This window comes from Clavelina lepadiformis, chromosome 2 (genome assembly GCF_947623445.1).
Source record: "Clavelina lepadiformis chromosome 2, kaClaLepa1.1, whole genome shotgun sequence".
In the NCBI taxonomy this organism is placed as follows: Eukaryota; Metazoa; Chordata; class Ascidiacea; order Aplousobranchia; family Clavelinidae; genus Clavelina; species Clavelina lepadiformis.
In genome coordinates, this window is record NC_135241.1 from 2,701,980 (window position 1) to 2,712,444 (window position 10,465).

The 10,465-nt window shown below is 39.5% G+C and overlaps 1 protein-coding gene across 1 annotated transcript; it reads right to left on the reverse strand.

The window, feature by feature from the left end:
• Positions 1-1,391: 1,391 nt before the first annotated feature.
• Positions 1,392-10,253, reverse strand: LOC143445536 (polypeptide N-acetylgalactosaminyltransferase 4-like). Its single transcript, XM_076944698.1, has 10 exons — positions 9,757-10,253; positions 8,099-8,271; positions 7,080-7,199; positions 6,704-6,839; positions 4,853-5,090; positions 4,152-4,328; positions 3,787-3,918; positions 3,456-3,566; positions 2,392-2,544; positions 1,392-2,084 (listed from the first exon to the last, which is right to left on the reverse strand). Exons 1-10 carry the CDS (start codon positions 10,248-10,250, stop codon positions 1,956-1,958), a joined length of 1,863 nt encoding a protein of 620 aa, XP_076800813.1. The 5' UTR covers positions 10,251-10,253; the 3' UTR covers positions 1,392-1,955.
• Between the last annotated feature and the right edge of the window lie 212 nt (positions 10,254-10,465).

The following is a 10,465-nucleotide window of genomic DNA, read 5'->3' on the forward strand; positions in this document are numbered from 1 at the left end:
GGGGACCAGGACAAAAGCTGGGCTCTTCATAAAGCGTGCAAGACCTGCGTTGAATGTCTGAGAAGTTGGTCGCAAGGAAAAGGTTCACAAATGAAATTTGGAATACCCATGATTTGGCGAGAGCAACGAAATCATGTTGACGATTGTTATTTTTGTCTTGTTAGTGTGAAAGGGTATAACAAAAAGAGTAAACATCGTTTGAAATATCCAAATCTGGATTCGGCATTGCGGCCAGTTCCTCACAGTGATGAAAAGCCACTGCCACTATTTATATCACTTCCAGAACTACACTCCAGAAGCATCGTTTAGTGAAGGAGAAAGTGAAATTTTTCAACCAGCACCCAGAAATTTTTTGGGAAACAGAAAAGCAGAAAATTATAAAGATCTCTTAAGGGAGCTACTGCTTAGTTTTGAAGATTTGGGATGCAGGATGAGCATCAAAGTTCACTACTTGAAGAGCCATGCGGATGAGTTTCCAGAAAACCTTGGGAAAGTTAGTGAAGAACAGGGTGAACGTTTCCACCAGGATATTAAAATTATGGAGGAACGTTATCAAGGTCGGTGGGATTGTCATATGATGGCCGACTATTGCTGGAGTTTGAAAAGAGAAATTCCAGATGCTGCTCATAAAAGAAAGTCCTTCAAAAGAGCATTTTTAAGCTCATAAGTGAAGAGTTCATATTTTATGAAAGCTCTTTTGTTGACTGTTTCTGAACTCGCCCTGCCCAAGTCCCTTTGAGTCAATCTTTATTTTGGCACTTTGCTATTTCTGTGTGTGTCTTCAGAATTTCTGCACTCCGTTGTCTATGTGCATATTGCGTGAACTTTAGGCTATAATTCAGATAATACCTTGTCAGTGTCCTATCGACAGGTTCGTCAGCATAATGTAGCGTTTGATGTTATTATGGTTGCTCTTTTGTATGCCTATTTTTTATTCCAAAACATGAAATTTTAATAAAGACAACGCAAATTTGTGTGAATATAATATAGAATGCTTGTTTGCTAATTAAAGCTAGATTATTGCAGGTAAAACAGTGTTTATTGCATCAGAATTCCTTGTTTTGACAACAGAGGGGGGGCAAAAATTGATTTTTTTCAAAAATTAGGGATATTTCATATCTCAAAAACGTGATGTGATAGAAAAAATCTGAGTTCATTTTCGGATTCAGCGCCCCAAAATTAGCTAAAATGAGTTGTCAAAACCTGAAATTTTGTGTAGACCAGTGTTATAGTATAGTGGTAATAACCATTATAGTGTATTTCAGCAAAAAGTGGACCGTACTTCTTGCATTACAACTGACTTGATTTGAATAGATAAACGAAGGTCATCGGAGATGTCTAACTCAATGGGTAGTTTCCCACTTTTATGCCGTTGTAATTTTGTCTAAAAGTTTTCGAAATATGAGTTTTATTTCATCTTACGGGAACCGAAAGCACAACCAAATGCCTCTTTGCTTTAGTGTGGCATGTTTGTTAATAAGACGACTCGCCCTAACGAAACAGAAAAAAGTGCGCAAAAGTACATTAAATACACGAAAGTATTGCAACGTTAAAACTGAGATGCAAAGACAACTAATTTATCACAATTTGTTCCAATGGGGATTGCGTATGACATAAACACCGAAAACGTAATCCACAAGCTCGTAACTCCATTTTTGTACATTTCCGAGATATTTGGCCTACTTGAGCCCAGGAAAGCTATGATAAGTAAATAAACTAATTGAGAAAAATGTTTCATTTACAAAGAAAAATTTTTGCTAAGTGCACTTTATGAAAACAGTGATCTTGGATAAACCGTAACTGCAAAGTCAGTGTCATTGCTAAGTGTCTTTACTGCTAAAACCATGTAAAAGCTGCCCCCTCCAAGGTTACGTGACGTAATCGATGACGTCGCCTCTCTACTTATTCGACGCGCCGTGCAGAGCGTTGACCACCAGATAGTGATGTCACAATGCTTATGTCCAATACCAGTTCTGATAATTGCTGGAGGAGTCGCAAGTTGCGAGGCTCAGTTGCGGTTTTCCATCTCCGCTGTATCTTGCCTTGATGCATTTGTTTGCGAGCACGCTCTTGATCGTGCCGTCCTGGTGACAAAAATATGATCATTATGGAAGAGAATCATGTTTTCGAAAGTATTCCAGTGGAAAAACTTTACTATCGTCCGCAGGTAAGTCATTTTTGCAGTGACAATCGATGTTACTATACAGCACATATTTGAAAACTACCTTGCCAAGCTCCACACAGCCTTGGAATTGTGAGAATCTATTCAAGTTATAACTAACAGGGAACAAAGTTCAAGGAAGGGACGTAACAAAAATGTTCAATATTTCAGTTAAAATTTCATCGTAAACATATCATAAACAACACAGATCACTAAACTATATCATCTACCTCGGCCAGTATCCATTGTTGGGAGCGTTGGGGTTGCCGGTTGTCCTGTGCGCAGTCTCTCATCGTGATCGTGTCGTCAGCTAACATGGCTGTCATGCACATCTCTTTCTCCGAGTTGAATCGAACTTCACGTCGCGACGTGTATTCAAAAAACTGAAGGCGAGACGTAGCCGGTTTTAGCCAGCGGTGTAACACTTTACAGCAACTCAAAGTTAAAACTCGCAAAATTAACTATAAGGCGCATTTGTTGACTAAATATAACTACGTAAAACGGTGCTCACACATCGTGTAAACAGACCACCCACGTGACCAAGTGTTACAGCCATCACAAATACCAAGAGATACCTGATGACTTTTATAACCTAGCATGCAGCAAATTAAAGGCACCGGTGTCACCTTCTGATTGGTTGAGTGAATAACCGACTTTTATCGGTTGATAGGAGGCAGTGATAAGACGGGGACATGCTTTTCAAAATTACCAGAATTATTAAGAACAAAAATAGGCGGAAACAAACCGAACTGAAGAAATTTATAATTGGGGCGAAGCAAAGGGTTTCTAAAGTAAAACTTTAATGAGCGTGACACGATCAATTACGCATAGTCAAGTCAGAACTTGCAAAAAGTAGCTTCAATTCTTCGGGCAAATTATTCTCGCAGAAAAACAAGGACAACCTGCAGTGTACTGAAGCGGTAGCAGTGTTGCAAAGTTAGAGGCCGACCCAGCCAGGTACGAGTTAGATTTGAAAAAGCCTTCAACGGCTTCACGCCGTGTACTGCATAATGCAAGCAGAGCCGGTATTGGCGGTTGTTTATCTTTGAACCAGTCGGAAGGCGACACCGAGAAAATATAACAACAACAACAATATTGTTAGAAGGTTTGGAAGATGCTTGACTGGGAAACGCGATGGTTTCTACAGTTGCCGCCGACATTGTAAGAATAAGGTTCCGATATCTCTCAGGCATACGAAATTTCCTTCAAATTGTGCAAAATACATCGGGATTTTGACGACAAAACTGCCAGAAACAACAACCGCGTTTCCCGCCGGGGTCCAAACCCGGTTTACCTGATTGCCGCCCTGGCCATGACAACCAAAAACGGAAACCTTTCCACCTGTTGGGTCCTGTTGCGGTGGGGCATAGTCGAGGCAGTACGCCGACATTCCATTATTGCGTAACTAAGATAAATTATGAGATCATAATCGAAAAGTTACAGGTTCCAAAAAGCGGAACGTTCTGGCCTGTAAGTTACAGACTGCGATAAAGTAGCGATAAGTACTTAACTAGCAGTGAACATTGCAAAATTTAAGCGCTTGGATGGGTTATACAGGCCTATGTTAAATATGTGGAACAAGTGAACAAACCAGTTTGTCAACAATTCAATTATAGTGGTCTTACTGCGCCATAGCTGCCAGGCTTGTCTTCAGGGACGTGTAGATCGGGATAAACGTTGTCAAGATACCATTTGAAGTCGTGACATTCAAGTCGCTGGCGGAGTTGTTTTCGGCTGTTAATATCGCCGTAATTTTCCTGTAATTTAAGATGAAAATTGGTAACATCAAAGCTATCACAGATGGTACTCGAAAGAAGTTAGTGCATGCTTGTAATATCAGCTATAAGATGATCTCGTTATCCCAAAATAGTCGGTAATGTTTAAAATAGAATCGGAGTAAAGATAATAATAACTGACAAGTGACAATTCAAAGACAGAAATTAACATTTAAAAAAAAAAACAGTTGCCTCTGTAAGCTTTCAGCACAAACCTTCAAGGCTGGGGGGTTCCTGATATAGAAGTGTTGTTTGTAATCATCCATCCAAACTTCAGCGGCGCGTAGTGTGTTGGTGAGAAATTTCGGCCGCGGGTATGGCGACTGTTTTGGAAACACGTGACCTACGTGGGAGCAAGGTATGGTCTCCAATTTTCCACCACACATCCATGTCTAAAAAATTTAAAATTTTTTTAGAGTTAAATGTAAAAAATTTATATTTTTTCTAACAAGGTGACTTTCGTTTCAAAAATTTGCCTGTGTTTCAATTTGGTCACGTTCTAATCTGATGAAAACATGAACAATTTGCCAATTGTCAGAACTTACACTAAATTTTCACAGGCACGTTTCTAGCAAAGAGGCAAGTTTGCTTGAGCCTTTAGTTCTCCAGAGAAAACAAAAATTACAATAATGAGCAACCGTGGTCGGTTGAATCATCAAAAACATTTAAAAACTACCCTTATCTATTGATGAGATAAAACATACTTTAGTCATCTAACGAGTTAGAATTCGTTTAATAAACATGAACAAAATTTTATCAAGGTAAGGAGAAGGAGAAAATGTCTATATAAGAAATCATGTCTAGTTAGTACAAAGATAAAAATCTTATAAAAGTAAATTTCAAAGAGGTCAGAAATGTTTCAGTGAAATGCGAGAAGAGAGGTTGAGGAAAAACATCCTCATCCTCATTAACTTACCCGGAAAGAGAGTTCGAGATTCTCTCCCCCCCAGATCTCCATCCCCGCATCGTAAGTCCCGATGTGGGCGAAGAACCTCTTGCTCACTGCAAAGAGTCCTCCGGCCATTGTGGGAGACCGGATCGGATCCACTGGACTTGTCCGTCTCTTCCGTTCGTGATCCGGGATTGTGTGCCACTGGAAAGTCAACCTCCAGTCGAATCCGCCGATCTGTGGCTCGTGTCCTCCGTAATAATATCTGTTTGTGACGGAACAAAGACAAACCGTTTTGAAATTATCAAGGTGAAACGGTTTGGTAAGTTATCACAACCTGATATGGAAGAAAATATTTTAAGAATAAATTTGTGGTAACAAGCATTAAAGAAACCCCAAAAACATCCCGTCTTTTACAACCTTTACATCAATGTTTCTTTCAACTGAAGAGAAAATTTTCTGCACATTAATATATGACATTTTTTTATACAGCATTCATACATGCATAATGTGATTGATTTAACACGTAAACTATAACAGACCACAACATAAAAAACAACTTGCGGCGGAACAACAACAACAGAACGAGATATGAGAAATCTTTGCCCCTCAAAATAACTCGCAAAGTGATAAAATTTGGACCAAACTGAGGCGAAGAGATCAATAACATTGCACCCGACTTTCTAGAACAGATAACGTTATACGCTGGCAGGTGAGTAAGCATCGTGGCTTTATTGTGTGAGTGGTTCAAAATCCGTAACATGTCGATGTTATGCGAGGTATTAAAAATACCGAACGTTTGCAACGATTATGATCTTTGCGGCGAGTATTTTTGTTGTTTCGAGATAACCTGAAACTTTTAATAAAGATTGTCCGGAAGAATGGGCTGAACCCGGAAGTAAGAAAAAATTCTCTTAAATGTAAAATAACACGATGGTTAAATTTAACATAGTTTTTGTGGAGTAAAAATCCTTAGAATATCTACCACAAATATCGTGATCACGAAATAAAGATTTAACAAGTGCTTCGGTTTGTCCAAATCAAATTAGGAAATAACATTCTACAACACACACCCGATGCCAGCAAGATCGAGACGAGAAATATTTTTGTGTTATCTAATGGGTTGGTGTGACTAAAAACAGCGTATTGTCGGGCGGGTCTCACTGCGAATGGTACAGGGCGGCGAATCGCGCTATAGCGGTTTAGTAAACACCACGCAGAGACATAATTTGCGTTAAAAATCGTCTCAACTTAAGATAAGATTTAATTAAGCGAAGTGGTCGAACAACCAAACCTCACATAATAAGCGAATGACAGACAGCTTTTACAGTTTGTAATTTTTTATGTTAACATTCTCACGAATTGCCGCTAAGCCGTTTTTCCCATAAACACCTTGCAACGTTTTTAAATAAGCACTGAATGACGGACGTCGGTGAATAGGACACGTGTGACGTCACAACAAGCAGACGTCTACGCGGTAAAGTTTTTTTCCATAGATTTATGCCCAGAAAAAAATCACAAGAAAAGATAATTCATAACATCGGATCTGCCAAACCCACATGAAACAAAGCTTCAATCAGTTTATCATGCTGTATATGGTAATGTTGCCTCATTTCAGGTATTTTTAATTAAATTAAGCTTGTTAAATCTCTCCACAAGGTGGTGTACCGCGCTCGCCAAGAAGGTCTTACATGTACACATGCCCATAAATGGTGTTGAGACGGTGCAACAAAAGCGATAACGTTTATATTTATTCATAGAAGGTGGGTTAATACTTTTGGTTGTTAGCCACGCAGCAAGAAGTAATAATCAACTCCCCGCTCAACTGACGTAGCTGAGCACATAATTAGTCGAACCAACTCAAAAAGCATCACTCACTCAAAGGTGTCCCAGTCGATGGTGTCAATCACAGGCACGGTAATGACCGATTCGTCCTCCATGATCCTTTCCAGTAACGGCTCCAGCCAACCCTGCATGCACTCGCAGTGGCAATCCAGGAAAGTGAGAACATCCCCTGAAATAAGTGCGCAAGGCTTTAAGGATACTTTCAAGAATGTATCAATTCGAAAACGCCGTTTCTTTATTTTCATTTTTGTGAAAATTCATTTATTGTCAGCTTTTGCTGGTTTATGTGATTGTACTTTCCCACCTTTCAATGACGTCAAAAAGGACTAAAATAAAGATTAAGCCAAAAGTCATGCAGAAATTTCTCAAGCCTAAAAACATGCAAAGATTGTTCAACACTGGGACACACCTTTAGCGTGGGACGCGCCGAGCAGTCGTGCCCTGACCAGGCCTTCGCGTTTGGTTGTTCGAACCAGACGAACACGTTCCACGTCCTTTAAATAATCTTCTAAAGGCTCCTTTAAATGAGCTGAAAACGCAAAGTTGAAATTAAATTACCAGCAAACATTTAAAGCGCTAAGCCTGATATTAGTTGCACAAGTTTCTTGTATTATCATATATGCCAATGAGCTAAAAGCATCTTTAAAATGATCAACAATCTTAAACTTTGACTTGACGGTAAAATAACGCAAAAAAGCATGACTCAGCGGGGCAGACTTTCGCGCATAGTTTTTTTTGTTTTCAAACATTCAGTTGGCTATGAAGCAGGATAAACCAGTACAGGATCGTGCAACCGTCTATCATTGGTTTCATACATAAACGTTACATGTAGGTGAACAAAACCGGCATAGTAGCGAAAAAATGTTATATCACGAACATTTCGCTCTTTTTGTGAAGATTAACGATCTAACGATTAACGTTAAGGTCAAAAATTACCGCATATCCCCTCAAAAATGGTTTGCATTGGAAAGTTTTAACCGGACAGGTCGGAGCATTCGTCGTCCAGGAATGTGTTGATATTTTACACATTAAAGCTATTTAAAGCAATGATATTTAGAGAAAGTTTCCATACCGTTAATTAGAGGATTTCGTTCAAGAATGTTCGCTTACTGTCGAGTTTGCTTTGACCCACAGAGAGACGGAGTGCTAAGTGTTTACATCCAACGAGAACTTAAAGAAAAGCGCCCGTTTATTAAAAATTTTGAAATTGTTTCTAACTTGCATATTGAGCGAAATTGGATTGCAACAGCGTTTTTTAAGGCGTTACAATTCCACCAAACTTCCAACTATACAAGGCGTAACCTTGTTTTGCACATTTGACTGCATACATACAGAACCAGCATAAACACTAGAAGAACAAAACTTTTTAAAGCTTCTGCTTATTTTATGATTCGAACAAAACAAAAAATTAAAATTTTTTGTACGTACGTCTGTCGCTAAAATCGTCGACCAGCACAATTTCTTTAAGTAGTGCATTTGGCGAGTTGTGTAGAACGCTGAATATCGTTCGAAGCAATGTCGTCCATCCTTCGTTGTAGAATGCTATGACGACGCTCGTAGTAGGCAAGTTTCCATAATCAAACGGCGCCCTCTGACGACATCTGGTAAGGTCACAGGGTCACGTCACAGACATGTCTGTTATTTTAATTTGCTTTTTGCTAAATGCCAATTTGAGAAGTGTCTGCCAAAACTAATAAGACCAATTTAGAAGAACTTAATCGTTAAAGAAACGCTAAAAACTCCAAACTACAGACGAGTGACGGAAGGATGAAAACCTAGGGTAATGTGATTAATGTGTGCTAAATAAGTTCACTAATCAATAAAGCGTTTGTGATCGATATTCGGTTCATTTTCCAAGAAAATGTTAAAAATAACTTCATCATAAAGGATTATAACGAAGCCACAATGGTATACTTATGATACTTCTTCATCAACATTTGGTTGTTAAATCGTACCTAAGGTATATACTTGTAGTGTTTTGTATAAAAGAGAATTGGCCGCATAGAGATTATAAACACGCCAGCAAATTGCAAGGTCAGATGTTGCGGTAAGCTGGTTTACGTCATTACACCATAATCTGTATCTGAAGTTTATGTAAGGAACTTTTAAAAAACCAATAACACGCGAACTACACTGTAAGTGGGTGATAAATAAACGGCTTATGGTCATAGTTTTAGATATCATGCAAAACAACCGCACATTTTTAACTTTCATCAGTGGAAAGGTTGTCAGGTTTTCTATGTACAATAAGGTACGTTCGCCGTAACGTTGACATTTAATCATGTAGCTGTAGCGACGTAAAACAATGAATAATTTAACGAGTTGCGAAAAGTGCTGAGTGTACCTTAAAAACAATTGATCATTTGAATATCATATAAACCTTATTTGTTCATGAATAACGACGATTTTCGAAGCTAAAATTTTCTTTTGCCATCTAAATGGCCACTATTGATTATATTTATTGGTTAAATACTTGCCTTGGGCCGATGACGCCATCACATTTAAAGTATGTAGTGGCCTAATGCACGTAGGAAATAGATAGAAGCTTAATAAGGGGAAGGCGCAATTCGCCGAGAAACAACAAAGGGAATCGAGTGCGGCAAACATCGAGGTTATTTTCGATCGTCGACCTACGCAATTTACGGCTTCGCATCCGGCCAGACGCATATGGTCGATAAGGCATCCATTGTAACGCAAACTTGCAATGACGGAGGAGCAAGCTCATAAACCTGGCCGGACCGCATATTTTTCTCCGAGGTCATGCCTTGATGGCATCACCCGATAAGCACAGAATGAGAATAATGCGGAGAACAAAACCGCAATACGCAAACTAAGCGCAGAGGACATAGTGAGTTACAAGGGACATAAATGCTTTCCCGAAAAGCAATTCACAAATTAGTAATTTTCCTCATGACAACATCCCAAAAGCTGTTAACCCGAAACATTCTAGAAGACAAAGATCACTGTAGTACGGAGTAGGATGAAGCAGTCCGACATCTGTCATACGGGTATATACGTCTTGCAGAGAGTGATACTTCGGGAATAGAGATGACAAAACAGGATAATTATAAACATCTCATACTCACAGTTCATGTCGAGGATCTCGGAGCTTACGGTGAAGAGAGATCTTTTCGCTCACAAACTGATTCACAGCGTAAGTCTTGATGCTGTCTTCCTGTTCTTGTTTCTCCTGCGGACTCAAATGAAGGAGTCGAACCGAGGCTCCGTTTTCTCCGAGTCCGTTGGGATCGTGATCCTCAGGACGCGGAAGAGCAGGCATAGCAAGCTTCAGATAGGATGTGTCCGTCTTCTGCTCCTGCTCATCTTGAGCAAGCTCAGCTTTCTCTTTTACGGCGATTAATTTATCACCAGACTTCTTCCGGATGTTGATGAAGAGGATTGTGATGATGAAGACGCTGGATGCTGAGACGGCGATCCGAGTCAGTCGAAATCTTCTATAAATCCGCATCATATAACTTGACACTTCCACTATCTTCACTTCATAAAAACAACTGCTTCGAATACGCAATAAAGCTGCTATGGTTTTGGGCATGCGGCCCGATCTGGCAAAAAGAAACATACTTGAAAAAATAAATCAAAAACCCTCGTTTCGATTTAAAATAACCTTTCTCCCCAGGAAATCCATGCTTAGGTGTATAGTGTAAACCTGCTGAGTAATTGCATGAGTTTGCAGACACGGATTAAACCAACTTTGACATGATATCGCTTTCAAGCCGATTAGCTTCAATTAGCGTTGTGGCCGGGGGGCGTTTGCGTGGATGCGTGACGTAAAAC

Coding starts and splice junctions, on each gene's coding strand:
- LOC143445536 (XM_076944698.1), bottom strand. CDS start 10,250: ATGTTTCTTTTTGCCAGATCGGGCCGCATGCCCAAAACCATAGCAGCT. Junction 7,200..8,098: donor CGACGATTTTAGCGACAGAC/GTACGTACAAAA, acceptor TTGCGTTTTCAG/CTCATTTAAAGGAGCCTTTA. Junction 6,840..7,079: donor CGGCGCGTCCCACGCTAAAG/GTGTGTCCCAGT, acceptor CACTTATTTCAG/GGGATGTTCTCACTTTCCTG.